The 23,712-nt window shown below is 35.8% G+C and overlaps 1 protein-coding gene across 1 annotated transcript; it reads right to left on the bottom strand.

Annotated features, from left to right (window-relative positions):
- Positions 1 to 1,301: 1,301 nt before the first annotated feature.
- On the bottom strand, positions 1,302 to 23,290 carry LOC149841351 (inactive poly [ADP-ribose] polymerase RCD1-like). Its single transcript, XM_090003781.1, has 8 exons — positions 23,229 to 23,290; positions 21,585 to 22,879; positions 21,168 to 21,409; positions 20,948 to 21,057; positions 20,446 to 20,577; positions 20,261 to 20,356; positions 2,991 to 3,057; positions 1,302 to 1,641 (listed from the first exon to the last, which is right to left on the bottom strand). The coding sequence occupies exons 2-7, from the start codon at positions 22,757 to 22,759 to the stop codon at positions 3,031 to 3,033; spliced, it is 1,782 nt and encodes a 593-aa protein (XP_089859907.1). The 5' UTR covers positions 22,760 to 22,879; positions 23,229 to 23,290; the 3' UTR covers positions 1,302 to 1,641; positions 2,991 to 3,030.
- Between the last annotated feature and the right edge of the window lie 422 nt (positions 23,291 to 23,712).

The following is a 23,712-nucleotide window of genomic DNA, read 5'->3' on the forward strand; positions in this document are numbered from 1 at the left end:
ATTTGCGATAGTGATGGATGAGCTTACGAGATCAATTCAAGAAAATGTACCGTGGTGTATGTTGTTTGCTGATGATATTGTTTTGATTGATGAGTCTAGAGCTGGGGTTAATGCTAAGTTAGAATTATGGAGACAGACATTGGAAGCTAGAGGTTTTAAGTTGAGTAAGAGTAAGACTGAATATATGGAATGTCGGTTTAGTAAGCAACGAAGTAGGGATGGGAGTGTAGTGAAGCTTGGTGAGCAAGATATACCGGTGAATGATTATTTCAAATATTTGGGATCCATCATTCAAAAGTATGGAGAAATTGATGGAGATGTAAATCATAGGATAAAGGTTGGGTGGATGAAATGGAAAAGTGCTACTGGAGTGCTGTGCGATCGTAGAATGCCATTGCGGTTGAAGGGAAAGTTTTATAGGACGACTATTAGACCCGCTTTACTATATGGTACGGAATGTTGGGCTGCCAAGAGACGTCATATTCAAAAAATGAGTGTAGCTGAGATGCGGATGCTTAGCTGGATGTGTGGAAATACAATAAAAGATAAGATTCGGAACGAAGAGATACGTAAGAAGGTAGGTGTTGCACCCATTGAAAATAAGATGCGAGAGAATCGTTTACGGTGGTTTGGACATATTCGACGAAGGCCTAATGATGCTCCAGTTAGAAGGTTGGAGAAATGAGAAAATATATTAGTTAAAAGAGGTCGGGGTAGGCCTAGGAAGACTTGGATGGAGATGATAGGAAAGGATATGAATGCTTTGAACCTCACCGAGGACATGGCGTTGGATAGAAATGATTGGAGGAAAAGGATTCATGTGGAAGACCCAAAATGAATTTCTTTTTTGGTTCATATCGCTGACCCCAATTGTTTTGGGATGAAGGCGTAGTTGTTGTTGTTGTTGTATGCTTTCTCCAAGAAAGAAAAACGAAGCAACAACATACATGTTTAACAAGCAGGATGTGCCAATCATTGCTAGCCACTATAATAAATGCATTAGACAAATTCCAAAGTTATTTAGTATAATGCCAAGTGAAATATGGTTCTGGACAAGAAATATGTTCTGCAATATAAATTATAAAATGCATCTGTTTGCTTCTTTGAAAAGGAAAAGGTAGACTCAGACCACAGAAAGCTGGACCAGTCCAGATATGCAATATGCTCATACAGATAAGCATGTTAAAATTCATTGCCAGAATTGATCACTCAAAGCATGCACAAGATAGTAATGACTGTGAACACTAACACATGCCAGAGTGTTCTCAAGAGAAAAATAGCCCAAAGATGTGCAAGAACCCTACCCAGAAAAAAATACCAACTGAATAACAATTTACTGTTTTTAGTCGACAAATTCCATACACAGTATTGTTCATGATTTGTTGCAGCATATAACATAACCTGCTCTATAGCTCTAATAAAGAAAGAGAACACCAGACAAACATAATTCCCACCCCGAACCAACAATTACTTGAAAAATGAAACCACCCCTTAGAACTTTACAGGTCAGAGAAAAAGGTGAATCCATACACGAGAACTCTGATATTCTTGAATAGTGGCATCAAGATACCTGAAACCCTGCAAGAGTTGTGTTCCAGAAATACCAGTGCAGCTTCTGCATCCCAATCCCGCTTAAGAAACCTATCAATTAGATTCTGTATTATAGTCTGGAAACACATGATCTTGCTAACAAACAAGGAAACAAATGGAGAGTAAAAAACTACAATTTCTAAACTTGAGTAATAGTCCTTTGATTTCATACATAATTCTGCATGAGAGGAAACTTGTCTGAACAATTAGTAGTGTTGTTTACAACGAAGCAGTACAACCAAACCAAAGGAACCATGAAACCTCACAACCGGACTACATTCATGTCCCAAAGTCCAGAAACCAAGTACTTTTCCATCCATGTCAAACGCTGGAGTTAAAGAAATGCAAGCAAGAAATCTGCTCCTAAACTAAACCAAATGAAGCCCCTTCGCGGTTATTAAAATATCCTGAATTCCAGCCCTTAACCAGAATAAAATGCTTGGCAATGATGAGAATTTGAAATTTCTGACACCAACAAATACAAACATGACTAAAAGAACTTTGTGACGAGACCCAATGGCAGAAGAAAACACTCGTAACATCAAATTCTGGGAGTCAATCCATAATTAGGAAAATGTGGTTATTAAAATATCCTGAATTCCAGCCCTTGACCAGAATAAAATGCTTGGCAATGATGAGAATTTGAAATTTCTGACACAAACAAATACAAACATGACTAAAAGAACTTTATGACGAGACCCAATGGCAGAAGAAAACATTCGTAACATCAAATTTTGGGAGTCAATCCATAATTAGGAAAACTGAAAATATGAGAATCCTTTCAGCAAGAATCTCAAACACACAATCTGTTATAATATACAAAGCATCTACCACACAGAAAGCATGCCACAACAGCAAGCAAAATATTGCTACATAATATTTCCAAGAAAGGTAGAAATAAGCACAATTTAAAACTAGAGAAACAACACAGAACTCATCAGAAGCGCATATATTACATTACCTATGATATGATGAAAATAGTCAGAGGCCTATAGCTGGCCAGCAAAAAGAAGCACCAATAGCTCAGGTAACAAAGCACATCATTAGCTAATGTTTAATGAATGAAATTTTAAAACCAAATAATAGTGTTAACAATAACAACAAAAATAATAAGAATAATGACACTGTGAGATAATATCCTTGAACACCACTCACCAAATCATACTGCTGCACAACAATCAACCAACCCTAGCTATGTTGAGGTTGAGCACAGAAAATATATAGTATTTCTATCAATTACACTAAACTAATACTAACAGCCTATCTAAGATTAAAAGAAGATGAATATATTTGCTTTAAATCATACTTTCCTCAAAATATGGAAGCATGAAAGATGATACAAAAAGCCATTGTATAATGAGGCTACAAATATGACTAATAGCACCAAGTACCAAGCATACCTGATTTTGTCTTTCTAGAGCTTCATCGAACAGTTTTGGTTTATTTTGAAATAGGGATGCCGCTTCTCTGGAAACATTATATAGGCAAAAAATTAGAAATGAAAATGAAGCCACACACATCTGAAATTTATTCTTAAAAAAACATGACAAACAGCAGCATAAAAAAGCAATGATACTTTCAGAAGTTTTCATAAGCAATGAAGCGCACATCAATTTAAGCAGAGGAAGACGTTTTTGTCTTATATTAATTCTACATGTGCTAATTAACTTGTCCATGAAGAAAGAACATTAATAGCAAGTATAATCCCTTTCCACCTAGACTATAGCAGGTAAAGTTGCAAATAATGACAAAGGACGGACTCAAAATTAATTCCTTTCTTCCAGTTAGAATTTCAAGCATCTTTCGAAATTTGAGAAAAAAATACTTATATGATACCTTGGTAAAACATGATAATAGATTCAGTTAACCAACAGAAATACACATGAAAGGAAATAAACAAGGTTGCAAGTAATGTATCGTTACTCATATCGGTCGGGCCTAAAGTTAGATACGTATCGTAGAGTATGATAAAAAATCATAATTTTTTAATAAAAAAATTCAAAATTTTCAAAAAATTAGCAAAAATTTTAAAAAATAATTACACATGAAACAAAGATGAATTGCACAAAATACAACCATGAAAACACATGTGAAGCATTTATGCTGCTATGAGTAGAATAAGACATCATTAAACATCAACTAATATAGATAATATTGCATGCATATCTTACAAGAACAATAAAAAATATTAAATATCTTGCAATTAAGACCGTGTCACCTTAATTGTCAAAAGAGTTAGTCAGAGACTAGGCGGAAGACCCATAAAAGAACTAGTCGAGGACTAGGTGGGACTAATCGGTATAGGCAGGACCAAAAAAATAAAACATCAAGAAAAGCAAAAAAAATTACAATAAATAGTTAAATTTAGTAACAAACATATAATTATAACCATAGATGAAGTGTAAAATTCAGTGTAACATATCACAAAATTCATAAAATTGCATAATATTGAACATACACAAAACTTGGGGCACATCATTCGATTACTCTATATATAGATAGATAGAATGAGAAAGAATCAGGATTATCCTGCCACTGTTTTGTTAGATCACTGTTAGGACCCTCCAAAAATCATAGCTTTTAGATGTTTTATACTCTATCTTAACCATTAGATGTGTTTATGATTGTTGTTGAATGAAAAACACGTAATTGATTAGGCATCTTTATCTATATAGTCAAAAGCGCTAGGCGACACCTAGTCGGTAGACCCCTACCCCAATTAAATTTTAAAAAAGTACACAAAATATACATAAAAATATGTTTAATTCTTTTACTAATAAGATGATTTCATTACAAGTACAAAATTACACATGCTTTCACAAAATATATTAATATACATAACCAAAATATATACATATATATAAATGTACACACACACAAATATATATACATATATATATTTTTAATTATTCATAATATATTCAGTATAATCAACAAAATATGTTTTCAACCTTTCACATAAGCACAATAACACATACATACATAAATAACATATTACATAATTCATAATGCTAAACATGCTTATATAAATAACATATTACATAATTCATAATGCTAAATATGCTTTCAGGATTTTATACAAAAATTCATCAGAAACAATGTAACACACATATATAAAAAAACATAATCAATTAAAATCAATTGTGCATGCTTTCAATGTTTCACAGAAAAAATCTCAAAAGCAAAGTAGCACACACATATATAAATATAATAACTAAGCATGAATTCACGGAACAAATCACACAAACACATGCACATAATTATATATATATATATATGAATAAAAAATAAATAAATTGCCTTCGTGTCTAGGCGGAGGCAGCTTAGTTGCCAACTAGGAACCTTAGTCAGTGCCTAGTCGGCAAAATTTGTATCTTTTAAGGTATCCACCTAGGAATTGCAAAGCCTAAGCATTTTACTTAGCCTAGACCAACTAGGCGGACTAATCGGTGCTTATTAAGGCTTTTGACTACATAGATCTTTATGATCAAATGTGTATTTTTAGGAGATAAAAAAATCATCGGTTGATATCGTACTAAAATTTTATAATAAATGTTTACATTTTTTACATCAAATCACTTTGAAATAAAGCTTGTTTCTCAATAAATAAGTATTATAAATACAACCAATGGTTTAAATTGAGCCTATGTCACATAGGTGCGGGTGCGTATATGACGATAAGACACTTTAAAAAAATTTGAGCGCGAGGGTGCGGGGAGGGTATATATATAATCTTTAACAGTTTAAAGTTAACACTAATAAAATAAAAATAATTATCATACCATCAATTCATTATGCATAGATTCATCCAATAAATCAAATTAACAATTTATGATTCATCATGCATAAATTCACCATTTCCGTCCTTAAAACCAAAAAAATAAAAATTTTACTAAAATAAAATTCATAACTTGAAACCCATCCGAAGCTTGGGTTCGATTATGCTGAACCCAGGCCAGAATCAAACCTAGCAAGACTGCTAAACCCAGGCTCGACTTCAGCAGAACAAAACCCAGGCCTACTAGGTTAGGCCCTTGTGCCAATAAGGGGGGAGAAGGAAGGAAGAGAAGGAAGAAGAAAGAAGAAAGAGAGAAGTAGGCAGGAGAGGAAGGAGAAGGAAGAAGAAAAAGAGGAGGAGGTGGAGAAGGAAGAAGAAAAAAGAGAGGAGGCGAAAGAGGAGGAACAGAGAGAGACACTACAAATGCACGAATAGCTCACAAACAAGTGTCTATTGGAGACACTACAAGCATGACCCTTGAAAGGGAATAAAAAGAACACTTGAAAAATAAATAATACTTTATTCATGCACAAAATGCTTAAGAAGCATCGTTATTTACATTGAAGGGGTTCACCACTATATATACAAAAAAGTGGAAAGGAGAGGAGAGCTCATTTTGAGCTCTCCAAAAGAGACGTTGGACTCTAGCCCAACGACTCTTATTATAGCTGTTGGACTTGAGTCCAACAGCTATTTGGAGAGTCAAGTTCCTGTCCTATTGAACTAGATGCTAAAAAAGAAAATAAAGGAAAATAGAAAAAGAAAATAATAAAAGAAAAAATATAATAATAATATTAAATAATATATATGTATTACAATTTACATTTTAACACTCCCCCTCAAACTTACGGTACAATGAGCGAAAGTTTGTTTAAAAGAAAGTGAAATCTGGGAGCAACAAGAGGCTTGGTGAAGAAGTCTGCTAATTGATATTCTTATGTAACATATGACAGATCAATAGTTCCATATAAGTATTTCTCTCTGACATAGTGACAGTCAATCTCAATGTGTTTAGTGCGCTCATGGAATGTCTGATTGCTTGCAATGTAGATCGCACTTTTGTTGTCACAGCACATCTTTAAAGTTTGCGTTGCTTTAGCTCCCATATCTGCTAACAATCGTTTGAGCCAAACAACCTCCATAAAGGTCGTTTTCATGGCTTTGTATTAAGCTTCGGTGGAGGAAAGAGACGCATTCTGCTGCTTCTTGCACCTCCACGAAATTGAGGCTTCACCTAAGAACACACAAAAACCAGTAGTTGAGTACCTATTATTGGGATCACCTCCCTAGTTAGCATCAGTATATGCAATTAAATTTAATGAAGATGAAGCAGACAAGAAGAGTCCTCGTAAAAAAGAGAATTTTAAGTATCTAATAATACGCAAAACTGCTCCCATATGCACAGAGGTGAGAGCATGCTAAAACTGACTGGCTGTATAAACCGCATGAGCTATATCTGACATAGTAATGAAAAGATAAGAAAGAGCTTCAATAAGCTGTCTCTAAGGAGTAGGATCATCAAGAAGTTCGCTATCGTCAATTTTCATTTTAACATTGACAACTTCTGGAGTTTCCACTTTCTTATCATATGTAATTCCAGACCTGAAAACAATATCAAGAGCAAATTTAGATTGAGATATCAAATACCCCCGAGGAGAATAAGCAACTTCAATGCCTAAAAAACATCTTAATAAACCTAAGTCAGTCATTTCAAAGTGAGTTTTAAAAAGAGATTTGATATTTGCAAATCCCTATTTTTCGTCTCCGGTTAAATCATATCATCTACATAGAGAAAAAGAATAATGATGCCTCCATCAGATTTCTTAACAAACAAAGCAGTGTCAGTTAAATAAGGTTGAAAACCAATATCAAGCATAACATGACTAAATCGGTCATACCAGGCTTTTGGAGCATGTTTAAGACCATAAAGAGCTTTTTCTAGATGAAGAGTTTTACCCTTAGGGATATTAATACTAGGCGAAGCTTCCATGTATACTTCTTCAACGAGATTCCCATTCATGAAAGCATTTTTGACATCTAATTAAAAGATAAGTCATTTTCTAATGGAGGCTAAGGCTATTGAAGTGCTAACAGTGGTCATACGGGCCACAAGAGTAAATGTTTCTTCATAATCGATGCCATACTCTTGGGCATATCCTTTTGCCACTAAACGAACCTTATATTTTTTCAGGGTCACAACACTTTTGGTTGACTTTGTATATCCACCTACAACCTATAGGTTTCTTACCAGGAGGGATATCTTGGATCATCCAAGTGTTGGCCTTTTCTAGTGCATCCAATCCTATTTTCATGGCTTCTATCCATTCTATATGTTTTTTTGATTGAGAATAAGATGATGGTTCAACATATGATTGTATTAATGTAATGGATGCCTTATATGTGGGCGAAAAAAATTCGTAAGACAATTTTTCCATAAGGTCTAGAGATTCTAGACGTTCTTCTGGGTGGAACTTCGAAGTATTTTTGTAATGCACATGGAAGATTTTGCTCTCTACGTCTTGAATATTGTAGACTAACATCCCTATGGATTTGCTCTTCATTATCATCATTTTCAACAACAATAGGACCTTGATCATTGTCAAGGTCACATCCAAAATCGCATTCATTGGATTTTGAAGTTGGATAAATTAAAAATGAGTATTCAGTGACATCCTTGGATTTTTCAAATTCAAAGAAGCTTTCTTTTTCCAAAAAAGATACATTTTTTGACACATATAATTTGTCATTTTGGAAATCGAAACACTTGTAACCTTTTTTATTATCAACGTATCCTAAAAAGGCACATGGGATTGCACGAGGAGAGAGTTTGTCATTTTTTTTTATGAAAACAAAACATTTGCATCCAAAGACTCTTAATCTAGAATAATCTTGAGTTAAATTAACAAGTTTTTCTATTGGAGTTATATTCTTTAATGAGGAAGATGACATCCTATTGATGAGGTAAGTGGCAGTTAGGACCGCCTCAACCCAAAAACTTCAACCCAAAAACTTTTTGGAACCTGATTCGCAATTAGCAAGGTCCTAGTAATTTCCATAATGTGTCGATGTTTGCGTTCGGCTACGTCATTTTGTTGTGGAGTGTGTGGACATGATCTTTGATGCGTAATACCATGTAAATTGAGATAGTCTTTGAATTCTTTGGACATAAACTCTCCCCCTGAATCAGTGCGAAAAATGAAAATATCATTTTGAAACTTATTTTTAACTATTTTATGAAATATTTGAAAGTTAGCAAAGACTTCAGATTTATGTTTAAGAAAATAAATCCAAGTATGTCTAGAAAAGTCATCAACAAAAATGGCATAATATGTATCACCACCTTTAGAAATAACTGGTGCGGGGCCCCAAACATTCGAATGTATTAACTCAAGTGGTCGTGAAGAAATAAAAGTTCTACTAAGAAATGGTAACCTTTTCATTTTGCCAAAAATGCAGTCTTTAGAAGAAAAATTTTCAGAATTACAAAATTTTCTCAAACTTGAAAATTATTGAATTTTAGACATATGAGGATGGCCAAGTCTTTTGTGCCATAAATCCAATTCTAATTTCTAAACATTATAACAAAATGCATTCTGGGGTAATTCTAAAAAGTCCATGTAATATAATTCTCCTTCTCTATGGCCTTCTCGAATCAGCTTCCCTGATTGGCGATCATGTACCCAACAACCATGAGAAGAGAAGGACATATTACATCCATAGTCAGATGTTTGCAAGACAGATAAGAGATTCAAATTAAGTTTAGGGATATATCTAACTTTTGGGATAATTTTTTTTTGGATTTTTGAAGATTTTCAAAACATCCTATTCATTTTACTTCAAGAGATGTGCTATCGGCTGTAAAAAGCTTTGATACACTTGAGTTATTTTTAAGACATTCGGATAGACTATTAACATTTAGGGTCATGTGAAAAGAAGCACCAGAATCTAAAAGCCAAAAAAAGTTACTTAGACCGGAGAAAGATACAAGAGTTGCTCCAGTTGAGGAGGATACCCCTTTGAGAAGAGGTTGAAGGATTTTCATCAGTTGAGCCATAGATACAAGTGCATCTTGATCTTTTGACTCGGATTCAACAGATGCAACTCTTTTTTCTTTTCTTCTTTTTAACTTTGGACATTGAGGCTTATAGTGCCCTGGTTCATGACAATGATGACAAATGACTTTTTTTTATCAAAGTCATCGTTTTGCCTTAAAAAATAAGGCGGCTTGTAAGTACGAGTATCATTCCCCGGTCTAGACACAACTAAAACTGAGTCATCATCAACTTTTGGAGTACTTTTTTTAAGTCTATTTTCCTCCATAGTGAGCTCTTCTATAGTATCAACAATAGAAGAAATTTTCCACGATATAAAAGGGCCGATTTGATGGATTCAAACTCTGACCTTAGACCATTCACAAATTGATAGAAATGTTCTATATCGAGTTGCTTTTGGAGAAGCTCGATATCTTTGGCACAATGACATTTGAGCTCAAGAGGAGTAACTCTTCCCAAATTTCGGACAACTCATTGTAATATTCAAGAATAGTTTTATCTTTTTGAGCCATTGTCCGAACTTTGTCTTATAAATTGCACACATGTGCAATATCTTTAAGGGAATACATGTTTTTTGAGGTATTCCCAAGCCTTATCGGCATGCTCAAACTTAAATAGACTAGAGCAATTTTTAATGTCTACGCTATGGATGAGCCATGACATAATTTTTGCATGCCCTATCCTCTACTCTTTCAATTTCTTTTCATAAGTGGCTAATGCCTTACTCTTCTCTTCTTTCGTTAGAGGAACCTTTTTATCACCCTCTTTCTTGGTAAGAGATAGTTTAGGTTCCGAATCAGAACCATCCACTATACTCCATAAACCTTTTCCCCAAATGTGGTGCTTCATAATCGAAGCCCACATTACATAGTATCATTTAGATAGGAGGAGAGAAAAAAAAAGAAAAGAAAAAAAGTAGACAAGGGAATAAGAGAGGATACAAAACCAAATTTTTTTAGCACAAGTACGCCTTTCTTCAAACAAATCTTCTTGAGCCAAGAACAAGGTAATGAAACACCTTTTCTAAATGTGGCATGAAAATCGAGGCAGAAGCACTTCAAGATATAAGGATTTCGTAGCTCTGATACCATGTAAAGAAATGGTGGTCTTCGACAAATGCACGAATAGCTCACAAACAAGTGTCTATTGGAGACACTACAAGCATGACCCTTAAAAGGGTATAAAAGGAAGAATACTTGAAAAATAAATAATACTTTATTCATGCACAAAATGCTTAAGAAGCATTGTTATTTACATTGAAGGGGTTCACCCCTATATATAAAAAAAAAATGGAAGAGAGTGGTTGAGCTCTCCAAAAGAGACATTGGACTCTATCTAACGGCTCTTATTATAAGAGTTGGACTAGAGTCCAACAACTCTTATTATAGCTGTTAAACTAGAGTCTAACAGCTATTTGCATAGTCTGGATCAAATATCTAGTTCCCATTGAACTAGATGCTAAAAAAGAAAATAAAGAAAAATAGAAAAAGAAAATAATAAAAGAAAAAATATAATAATAATAAATAATAATATATATGTATTAAAGTTTACATTTGAACAGTTGTCGTCGCCACCGTAGAAAGAGGAGAGGAGTCAGGGAGAGAGAGAGGAGGTCAGCGGGGAGGGGAGGAGTCATGCCCTAAACATCACCCTCAATTTTTTTAAAGCGGATGGAAATGAACTCAATCAAAGTTGACCAAGTCTATTTGGACACATATAACCCAGGGTGCGGGTGGACTGCACTCAAAGCTTATTGATCGTACCGAGTGCTGCACTCTCGTCAATGTGGGCGCGACGGACTCTTTGGTGAGTCCTTGTGACAAAATTGAGCATAAAATACTTAAAACTATGATATTTGGAGAGTCTTAACTTTTATGAGCATTATAGGCCTTTGAACTTGGAGAGAATTGCAAAGTCAAGCACCTTTTCCAAAAAAGTAATTGAATGCATCTATTAAAGTTACATTTTTTATCTCAAAAAGTAATCATGTATTAAAAAATAGACTCGATCAAAGTTGACCAAGTCTATTTGGAAACATATAACCCAAAAGTGCGGGTTGACCACACTCAAAGTTTAGTGATCGTACCGAGTGTCGCACTCTCGTCAATGTGGGTGTGGCGGACTCTTTGGTGAGTCCTTGTGACAAAAGTGAGCATAAAATACTTAAAACTTTGATATTTGGAGAGTCTTAACTTTTATGAGCATTATAGGTCTTTGAACTTGGAGAGAATTGAAAAGTCAAGCACCTTTTCCAAAAAAGTAACTGTATGCATTTATTAAAGTTGCATTTTTTATCTCAAAAAGTAATCATGTATTAAAAAATGGACTCGATCAAAGTTGACCAAGTCTATTTGGACACATGTAACCCAAGGAGCGGGTTGACCACACTCAAAGTTTATTGATCATACTAAGTGTCACACTCTCGTCAATGTGGGTGCGGCGGAGTCTTTGGTGAGTCCTTGTGACAAAATTGAGCATAAAATACTTAAAACTTTGATATTTGGAGTCTTAACTTTTATGAGCATTATAGGTCTTTGAACTTGGAGAGAATTGCAAAGTCAAACACCTTTTTCCAAAAAAGTAATTGCATGAATCTATTAAATTTACCTTTTTTATCTCAAAAAGTAATAATGTATTTTTAAAAATACATTATTTGAAGGGTAATTTAGTCATTTTAATAAGGTTGAATTCATCTAATGTTAAAACACAAATAGTTTAATGTTAGATTAACCCTAATATATATATATAGAGAGATAGATAGATAGATAGATAGATAGATAGATAACTAAAAAACAGATTTTATATGTATGTGTATTTGTGTGAATAAAAAACACATGCATATATGTAAACAACAAAAATATAAAAGGAAAAAAGATAAGAAGGGTGAAAATGAAAAAATAAGGAAAAGAAAAGGCGAAAAAGGAAGAAGAAGAAGAAGAGGAAAAAAAAAGTTGGAGGTGTGAAAGGAGGAGAAAGAAAAAAAGAAAAAAATAAGAAGGAAAAAAAGAAAAGCAAAAGAAGAAGAAAATGAGAGAATAAAAAAAGAAAGCTTTTAGGACAAAAGGAAGAAAAAAAGAAAGGAAAGAGATAAAAAATTTAAAAAATGGCAACAATGTCCCTGCGGCATAAGCGCGGACAACCTAGGTCGAAAAATGCCTAGGCGCAATTTTTACAACTAAGCATGTCACAAGAGTCATACTTTCATATTACATAAAAAATTTATCTCAACAATAGGTAATCCCTATGCCCGGAAGGTGAACAAACATCTTTCCATCACTTTTAAGCATGGCCTTTCTCTAAAATATATTCATGCTAGCCTATGTGACATGGATCTGGTGCTGGATACAGGGATGCGACCATTTTTATAAAGTTTCCAGTATGACTTGTATATAAAGGGATATGGAACGACAGTCAAAATGGAGTATTTGTATGACATAGATGATAGCCTAGCCATATTAGAGAGATGCCTCGAAGCCATAAAATCTATGTCACATGGGTACGGGTACGGGTGCGGGTGCAGAGGGTATGAAGCGGCAATTCCAAAAAATATGGGTACAGGAACGCGACTATATATATACAACCAAAATAAACTCAAAAGAATCAAATTACATTACTCCAACAAGGCAACAACAAAATTAATTTAACATTTAAAAACTAACTAAACTAGTAACAGGCTAACAACTTTTCTTCAAAGAATCAAAATTTAATAACAAGAACTGAGCAGCAACAAGCTACAACAAATAAATTAACAATTTAAGAAATAAGTTATAACAAGCTATAACAATTTCAGATAATACCTAACAATTAGCACTTAGCAAACAAAAATATAGAAATTGAATATATACCAAAATATATATTGAATAAGAGAAAGATGATGCTCCATTCTAAGCCTCAAACCCTCATGAAAACACCCTAAAAAAAGAGAGATGTTGCTCCTTTTTAAACCCCAAACCCTCATGAAAACACCCTAAAAAAAGAGAAAGATGTTGCTCTGACCTCTTCACCACTCGCCAGAATGTCACCAGAAGTGAGCTCCTTCAAGTAACCTCACAGTCGCTGAGAGAGAGATAGAAAGAAGGGGGATAAGAGAGAGGTAGGCGAATATATATATATATATATATATATATATATATATATATATATAGAGAGAGAGAGAGAGAGAGAGAGAAATTGAGAGGGGAGAAAGATGTGTGAGAGCGAGGGGGAAGTCAAGAGGGAGGGAAGGGAGGGGGAAGGCGAGAGTGAGAAGGGGAAAAAGAGAGCTAGAGAGGGAGTTTGAGGGTTTCGAGAGAGCAGAGAGAGGGAGGGTGAGATGTATCAAGTGGGGGCGAGACCAAAATGGCCCCACCCCTTTGACCTTGGTCTGATCAAGGCAAAATAAGCCTCAGGTCTGCGCAGGACCCGACCCGACGTAGTGTGAGACCCAACGTAGTGTGAGACCCGACCCATGGCATACCCACACTGCATTTGGTACCGGCCCCCTTGTCGACGTGTGTCAACGCGGGTACGCTGACCATTTCGTTTTGTCTTGGTTACATAGTATTACATCAATCAGACAAGTTAAAATGGCTTTAATGTTTTAGAAGTGAAGGTAAGAAATGGTTTATTGCATGCAAATGGTGGTGTTCTTTAATGTGATGGCATATATGGAAGGATAAAAACAATAGGATTTTTAAAGGAAAAGCCAAATATGGCTTAGATGGATTCATTTACAATCCAATTTTCCTTTTCCTAACAAGGATGCAAAATGTATTGTGTATAATAGAATTGCGATCTATTTAACTGAAATAACCTTGGTTGTCAAAGGTGGCCTAGCCGCATCTTCACCGCCTGGGCTTTTGGGTTTGGGGGCTGAGGCCCTATTTTACTACCTAGGTTGTTACCGCCTAGGCTTTAAGCCTATTATTGTCCAATATTTTTTAACTTGGTTGACCACGTGGTCAACCAAGACAAGGTATAAAAAGGAGAAGGGTGGTCTCTCTCTCTCTCTCTCTCTCTCTCTCTCTCTCTTGCTCTCTTTGTTTCTCTCACTCTTTCTCGTTCTATCTTACTCACTCTCTCTAGGTTTCTCATGTTTTCACTCAGTCTATCTCTTTCAGTTTGCTCTCTTGATCCATCTCTCAATTTTCTTCTTCTCTAACCCCCCCCCCCCCCCTCTTCTTCTTTTTCCTTCTCTTCTACTTTTTTTTTTCTTCATGTTTTTCCTTTTCCCTTTTTCATCTTTTTTTTCTTCCCTCTATTTTCCCTTTTATTCTTCTTCATGTTTTTCCTTCTTTTTTCCTTTTTCCTTGTTTTCCTTTTTTTCTTGTTTTTCCTTTTTCCTTTTTTCATCTTGTTTTTTCTTCTTCCCTCTTTTTTTCTTTCTATTTTTCTTCAAGTTTTTCCTTTTTTTCTTCTTCCTATTTTTTTCCTTTTTTCCTCTTCTTGTTTTTCCTTCTTGTTTTTTTTTCTTCCTCTCTCATAGTTTGCTCTCCTGTTTTTTTTCTTCTTATTCTTGTTTGTCTCTCTCTCGGTCTTCTTGTTTTTGCTATAGTTTATGTTTCTCAGTTTTATATATATATATATAGAGAGAGAGAGAGAGAGAGATTTGTGTGTGTGTAATTCATATATAACATGTTTGACTTTCTGAGTTATATAACTTACATTTCTGGTTGATTGTTTGAGTTTTATAACTTATATTCTTGGTTGGTTGTTTCTGATATATATATGAGTAATGTGTTCCTTAGCCCCCCTTTTTCGTTAGGTCTCGTTAGTTTTAAGCATGGTTGCATGTATCGTACCATATTGTACAATACATATCATTACTTTTGTGTTTTGCGATACGATACACATTCATATTGTGATACGAGTGTGTATTGTATCTGTATCGGGTGTATCTTACGGTACACCCATGTATTGTATGTAAGATAGAGTGTTGGCACTTAAAAAAGCTTAAAAGTTGTACTTTTTTTCATTTTGGATTTAAAAGGCCTCTTGAGTGCCGAGTTCTCCATATGTCTAGAGTCTGATAGAAGAGAACCCACGCATACTAAGTTCTGTCAGATCGATTTAGGGGCCAATTCGTGCGCAAGAGAGGGCTTTTGCAATTTTATTAAGAGTGCATTTTCACAAATTTTCACTCAAGAAAGTGGGTTAAAGTACAATATCTCTATTCTTTCCTTTTTATTGAGTGTTTTGAGGAAATGTGTGTTTGGTGCTTTTTATTTTTTGCTTTTTATTGAGTTTTTTAATTGGTTTTGTTTTATTTTAGATCCTTCGATGTCGTCTTCACATTCATGTCATATTAGAGATGATGTACCATGATTTGTTTTATGGTGATATTATTAGAGGTGGGTTGCATATATTTAAGCAACATATTTTAGGTCAAGTTCAAAATGTACGTCCATGTGATTCTCCACCCATTCTTGCGATTTTTCGTGCTGACCTAAAAAGATAATAGAGCGACAGTTGGATGCGAACTGAGGAAATATTATCTTAATGTTTGACAAATAGGCTATAGAAGATAGTTTAATTTTAGAATATTTATAGTTTATAACTTTAGAGATGAAGATTGACATGTAAGACGGTTAAATGTAATGTTTTTAGATATTATGAACTTTTATTGGTTAAATGTAAGGATTTAATAGTGTTTAAATTTAAATTATGTAGTTGTCTTTTATTTACATTTCAGTTATCAATTGCATGGTTTATTATTAATTTAAATTATGTAGTTTCCTTCATATGTGAATTTATGGTTGTATTTTGTGCAATTCATCATTGTTTTATGTGATAATTTTTTATAATTTATCCTAAATTTTTTTTATTTTTCTAGATTTTTTTGGATTTTTTATTACAAATTTATTATACATTTACGATACAGTACAACACAGTGTTACTTTGGGCCCGACCAACATTACCGGAAGCGCCATAGGGAGTGGGGAAGTGCGCTTCCCCAAAATGCGTTTCGAAAGTGCGAAACATCGCGCTTTCGAAACGTCCTGGGAAGCGCAAAAAAAAAATGAGATGTGCGCTTTCCCTCGCATTCCCCCTTTTTTTTCTCTTTTTTTGCTTCCTAGGTCGCTTGTGAGACCATTCCTGGTTTGCTTCTAAGTCGTCCCATGCTTCCCGCTTCCTAAAATTTTGAAAGTGTCTCACTTCTCGAATCACTTCTTCCTCCCGCTTCCTCGACTGGCAAATCTGAGCTTGACCGATACGGGTAACGATACGATACTTACAACCTTGGTTGTAAGTATTTTTAATTGCATCTAACACCATAGATGTGATCTATAGTTTTTGTTTAGTGGGAACCGGATTTTGGATCGTCGGAATCTGGCCTATATACAGGTTTTTCGGTGATCCAAAATCAATGGCTATGAAGGTACCAATTTTTATTGGCTCAATCATTGGTTTTTCCATCGAAAAAACATGATCCAAGAGTCGATTCCCACTAAATCAAACATGATAAACATATCTAACGGTTCAGATCTATCATATAACACATAAAACCTATGGGGCAGAATGAGAAATGAGGCCTAATATGTGCTCTCTCTCTCTCTCTCTCTCTCTATATATATATATATATATATATATATATAGGGAAACTGGAATATGTTTACCAACCAAATATGTTTGCAGGTATGAATCAAGATTTTTGTGGCTTTTTTGCAAATTTTACCCTGCTGATGCATTCAACGTGGTCTATTTGCTAGGAATCGACTGTTGGATCATCGTAATCGGATCAAGAAATGCGATTTTTTATGCTTGAATATTTATGAAATACTAAGCCATTGATTTTCAACCCTTAAAAGATCCTTCTTATACATCGTAATTGGATGATCCAAGAGTCTAATTCTATAAAACCAAGCATCTAGATCACATGCGTACGGTGAAATTTTCGAAAAAAACTATGAAAATCTTGGTTCATAGGAGCAAACATATTTGGTTGGTATATATATATATATATATATATATATAATCTGTTTTCTTATTTTTTTCATGGTTCACACTTCATATGCACACACACACTCACACACACAGATGCTGATGCACACATATATTTGTTTTTTGTGTAAATATATATAATTATATATATTAACATATCATAAGCATATATTATAATATTTTGTATTTTAGTTATATGTTATATATTTCTATATTATAGTTATTATAATATGCATATTATATATATTCTGTGTTTGTGTGCTTTATTAATATATATATATATATATGTGTGTGTGTGATTCATATATAATTTGTTTGTATATTATTTATTCACATTGTTAGTTGTATGGTTTGTTTATTCAATTGTTCATTTATTTTAAATTTTTTTGAGCAGGTTATTTAATATAATTGCGTTACAGTGTTAGACGACATGTGTTTTGTCTATTGCTTATTGTTGATTGATTTTATGTTGTATACATGTTTGTTATTAGTTTTAGCTGTTTGTTTACATATTTTGTGTATTTGTTTAATTTTTTTAATTGGGGTACAGACAAGTCCACCTAGTCCCGCTTAGGCCCCACCTAGTCTTTTTAGGGGCTCCCCGCCTTTGACACCTAAATAAATAACACACTTTTTCATAACGATGTAACGTCAAAGATAGAAAATAAAGCAACATATCATGTATCTAAAGTTGATCCCTTCCTGCTGAAACATATTCACCTAATGTTCTCCCCCAGATCAAAGATAGAAAATAAAGCAACACATCACATATCTAAAGTTGATGCAACAAATTCATTGAATGTCCTTCCCCTGCCATTCCTTTCAGGGAAAAGCATAGTGATGCACTCTGAATCCTGCAGTCTATCATGGCCAGATTATTGGTGAACCATTACAATATCAACAAATTAATGACTGCCACTTCCAGATGTTCGGGCACTTTTTCCTCCCACTCAAGGGTCCAAAATAGTCTGCTGAATGTGTTTCGCCCATACTTATGGCTTCTCCACCTTTGGTAGAACCACAATCCACAACCCAATGTTTTAACCAAACCCAAGCACTCGCTAGCTCTAATGTTAGCTATGAGACCTGGCAGTCCATGACCGGCAAATATCAAATCCACTGACTATGACTTTAACCCACCCCAACCTCAAAGGTCCATTCATTGGTCCCACCATGGCAACTCAAAGTTTTCCGAAGAACAAACATTACTAAAAGAGATGGAATGTAGGTTCTTACACCAAGTTGCAAAGGCAGCATTTGTTAGCCACAAATAACCTATTTGCATCAAGTTCAGTTGTGTAACCCCTCAGTCCAGCAAAACCAATCATGAGAACTGGTTTGGACCACTTGCATATCAAGTGTTTCAAGAAAAAGGCACTGATCTGTGGTCCCAAAAGAGATCAGTCGCAGCATTTGACCAAGAACTCTCATGACACTCCAACACTTCAAAAACATATCGTCCTGCTCTGACAATAAATCTGTTCCCAGCCAGAGCATCTATCATGCCCTCTCATTTGTCAATCTCTCCCATAGTAGGAACCTGACTCAACATGACATTCTGCACTCCATACTTTAAATGATAGCCTGGCACTACACTTTTTTTGACTCTTGCTACAACCAAAGGGAAAGGATAGCTTGGTGCATGTACAGACCTAGCCATTGGTCTGTCCAGAGTCTAATTCCTTCCCATTCCTTAAACTCCTCCAAAGCTCCTAACAGCCATTCAATACTCTGGAACCAGTTCTCCATCAAAAATAAAACAAACTAAGAGAAATGCAGTTATCTGCATAATGGATAGAATTTATCAAATACAAGAAAAGAAATTATTAACAGTGCATTTGTTTAACATATTCCGGTGAGAAAAGGCACCATTTTCATACAGAAATGGCTCATTTTCTTACAGTGAAGCAAACATACCAATTTGATGAGAAAAAGGTCAACGAGACAGCTTTATCTTTGACCACATGATTCACATGAAAGCGGCATCATTCCCGTCCCCCTGAGAAGGGCTTTCCCACTTCCTTTCCTCATGGTGTGCCTCCCGTAATAAACTCAAAAGAGTATTTTTGGCTATGGAGGGGACAAAGTCATTGACTTTCTCACTTCACATGAAACACACAAAATAATAAAGTATCTTGTGAAAACAATTTCACATGATTCTAGTGTCATGTGAAACACAACTCACATGAGATCTGTGTTTCTCTTTCTCACATCTGGAACAAACGCCCCATAAAGTTAATGAAGCAGAAGTAGATGACAATCCATAGCAAGAGATAAGTGAGGTGTGATAGTGTTAGGAGCTGCTTGCTTTCACAGAGATCTTCACATTAACCCATACTATAGGATGCTCCAAGACATAGTGCACATAAACACAAGCATCCCAATTTCAAGATAATACTATTTTCTGTTTTTAGAGAAAATGCCTCAAATAGAACAACCCCCAACTTACTTCCTCAATTTCCCTATAACCTTAAAATTCAAAATGTAAAAATGAAAAAAAAAGGAAACTATCAAAGAAAAAACCAACACAGAATCAGACAGAAGTCCAAAGTCAGTATATTACTCCAAACAGGCAAAACAGACAAGCTTGTACAAGACTAAGAGTAATAGCTTTTTCACCTAAAGGCCATGCAGTGAGCTTCAGTCTGTGAAGACACACACACATGCACACGCGCACCACCACACACACACACACACACACCTATGTGCAATCAAAATACATTTTACAACAGCCCATGCATCAGCATATTCCAACATTCACAATGAAATGATACACTACATTCGCCACACATTATCGTATGGCAGTTTTTGATAAAATAGAATATAATCCAATAGTTTACCACTTTCATTACCCTGAATAAGTAGGGACCACACGGGTTTAACAAAACAATTTCGTAAACTTTTAGAGCTAGAAACTCACATAGGTTTGCAAATTTTTCAAGGTGGCTATCAGCAGATCATCTCCAACGATCAATCTTAATCTTTTAATAAGCTCTTCTCTGGTCAACCTTTTCCACTGGTGCAAAAAGAACAGAAAGCACATGACATAAAGTTCACAATACGAGAATCCAGCATAGAGCTAGATCAAACTCCACGTCATCGCACCTTGAAATCATCATAATAACCATCGAGGCACTTCTTATTTGCAGGGGATACATGCCTCTCAATAGCAGCAAAAAGTAGTGGAAATGGCATCCAAGACGAAGTTGGCTTCTTCACTGGCTCTGGTGAATTTCCCTATACATTTTGTTGACCACCCTTAGAAAAGTTGAAATTGATATCCATTATCTCAGAAAAAAATAAAGGCAACTAAACTTCCAATTAAGCATATAGCACAAGCACAAGATACAGAGCTCCATACTATTATCAATAAACCAGACGAATTTTCATGTACACCATCACAGGCACAACTCCATAAGCTACTATCAATGAAGAAGCAAAGTTCAACCTCTAAGTACACGAACTTCCATACTTTGGTAAGGCACTAACTACCCATCAGAAGGATCCATTGATTCAACTGTTTACCAACCCATTCTAAGTGAACAAACTTCAACACCAGATTCATTAAGTAATGGACATTATAAACTAAAACTCAAAATCTTCTTACCAAATCAGCAGTTGCAGCATCTCGTTTTATATGGCTGTCAGGCAACTGAGAATTTCTGACTGCCACTGAACCAACTGTGCTTTGACTTTCTTTCAGTCCGGCCCAGTACTCTTAAATTTTAAAACAAGAGGAAATGCAGAAAATAACAAAATGAGTGTGGAGCAGTAAGGGCTATTAAAAAAGTTCAACCATCCAGTCATGTTGTTGCAGACCAAATTACCTTGAACACAAAGAGGCACCTTAAAACTCACAACATACTCTGGAAGTATGTGCGTGTTCATACGGGTACCCCATATGATATAATGTTTAGGATTTTTAAGATCATCCACACCACTATCAAAATTCTCACTGTTAGGATAGAACTGTTCAGAACCAAGAGGAACTTGTTCCATATTTCCCATTATCACACGGCATAATACCATGTGCTGCATGCCTTTTTCGTCAATATCAGAATAACTAGCACTGTACACGGAAAATGAAAAGTAATATTAGGCACCTTCCAGCACACAAGCAAGATGCAAAAGAAAGGCTAAACAATGTAATACAGTGGCAACCCCAGAGATAAATTGAGCAAGATGCATCAATCAGCAAAGTAAGATAATGCAAGATCAATGCAGCAATACTAGCCAAAAATCACCTGATATGGGGGCATTCTTTTGGTGAGAGATAGATGCCACTCCCATATGCCACTCCATTCATGGGCTTTCGGAGTCTTCCGAAACCATGAAGCATAATCTCAATAATACCATCTCTTGAAGAGCCATGCCATGCATGCCTAACATTTGCATCACCACGATACTTCTTCATGATTTGAACCTGGCTTTCAAATAGCTGCATCCGAGCCTGTGCAAGATTGCTCGTCAGAGAGTACCGATAAATCCCAACTATATGGCTAGCTGTCACAAGTGTACCCAAACCCATAAGAAACATATTGCGAATGGCAATGTAATCACCAGAACCTCTCTCCAAGCCCACCACCTTATCACATAGAGCTTTTGACCCAAAATTTTCTAGGACCCCCTGGCTCATACTGGATAACCCTCTCCCGACTCCTCCCTCGGACAACAAGTCACCATTTTCACCAATTACTTCTTTGATTTCTCCAGGCTGGTTTCGGCCACAATCAGAATCCTGATCTAGATCACTGAGCTCATCAGTAAGCGGGCTCTGCTTAACCTTCACAATCTTTGCATGCGAGACTGATCCATCGCTCATATCGTCTGTCCTCGAACTACCTTCCCCACTAATACCGATTTCAACCTCCAGCTTAATCTCAGGTGCATTTGCAGGCGTTGGATGCCTGCACCTCCTCCCATTCTTGTCATCACTACCATCGAAGAAAATTTTCGGAAAGAAACATCGTTCTGATTCATCGATCCATGCAACGGATTGCTGTATCCCGCTTCTGAGATCGACCCAGACCATGTGAAGAAAATCGACGAGGCAGAGCCGCCCATCCAACACCACCTCGACGGCGGATCTCTTGCCGCCAAACGCCTCCGTGAGAGGACCCATCACGTGCGCGGGGAAATCACACCACTCCCCTTTCGAGAAGAACATCATCCGCTTGGGCAGCCTGCTCTTGCGGAAGTTCGAGTAGTTGTTGATCACGGCCCTCCCGGAACAACACCCACAACCGTGCCCCAACCCGTCCGCCACCGCCGCTGCCGGAATCGGTAGTCCACTCCTCGAACCGGCACGATTGCTCCGACCACGCCCCGCAAGATAAGCAGCGCACATCACCGCCCGCTTCCGCTTCAAATCTGTAACCCTATTTCTGCCATGATCGACCTCTCCAACCACTCTATCCATAACTGTACAAGGACTCTCCGATCCAGCGAAGACCAAAAACAAAAACTCTACAAACCAAAGAGAGAACCTACCGATTTACACATATTTACATCCACCTGATCGGTGGCACCAAAGAGCAACCTGTCCACACAAGAAACGATCAAAACATGCATAACCCTAAAAAAAACTTCCAACATTTCAAATCTAAAAGCACTCAAAACCCAAGCCCTAATCATCATCACAAAAAATGAACAATCTAATTCTTTGTTTACTGATTACTTCCTAATGATTTACAGATCGGTCGACTGCGAGATCATACAAAAACCCTAACCATCGAAATTCCATCTGAAATGTCTACCATATTTTTTCATTTTTTTAATGAAGCGGAAATTCAAACCAATACATGGAAAAAGACAGAAATTAAAACAAAATTTATTTCGTTTATTCCAAAAAAAAAAAAAGGAAAAAGAGAAGTGGGAAAAGAAGGTACCATGCCCGAGGGAAAATTAGGGTAAAAAAAAAGATGATGAGTGATGAATTAGCCCACAGAGAAAAGAGGGAAACGAGGGTGGAGGTATAAAGGGGGGTCTTGGAACCGCCTTTCGCCTCTTAGAATTGATCGGATATCCGAACCGAATGGAACCATACTCCGTTACCCGAATTGAGAATTGAGATGGTGTCGGTATCATATGAGTCGGATCACATAAAGATCCATAAGCCATCCCTTTTGAGAATTGAATCCGGAGTTGGTTTCATAAATGATCTGTTCGGATCACATTGTGGTGTCAAGATGATGATACTATATCCAGTAAAACGCTGACTGAAACAATTCCATATGATTTTTGGATTTTCTTGAGATCCTTTAATTGTAAATCACAATCGCAATATTTTATCAAGGTCAGTGAAACATGAAAAAGTATAAGTTGTGATTGTGATTGCCACTTGTAAAATGTTTTGGCCTTCAATTTAGTTAA

This window comes from Nuphar pumila, chromosome 4, assembly GCF_984573655.1.
Source record: "Nuphar pumila chromosome 4, dmNupPumi1.hap1.1, whole genome shotgun sequence".
NCBI classification, from domain to species: Eukaryota; Viridiplantae; Streptophyta; class Magnoliopsida; order Nymphaeales; family Nymphaeaceae; genus Nuphar; species Nuphar pumila.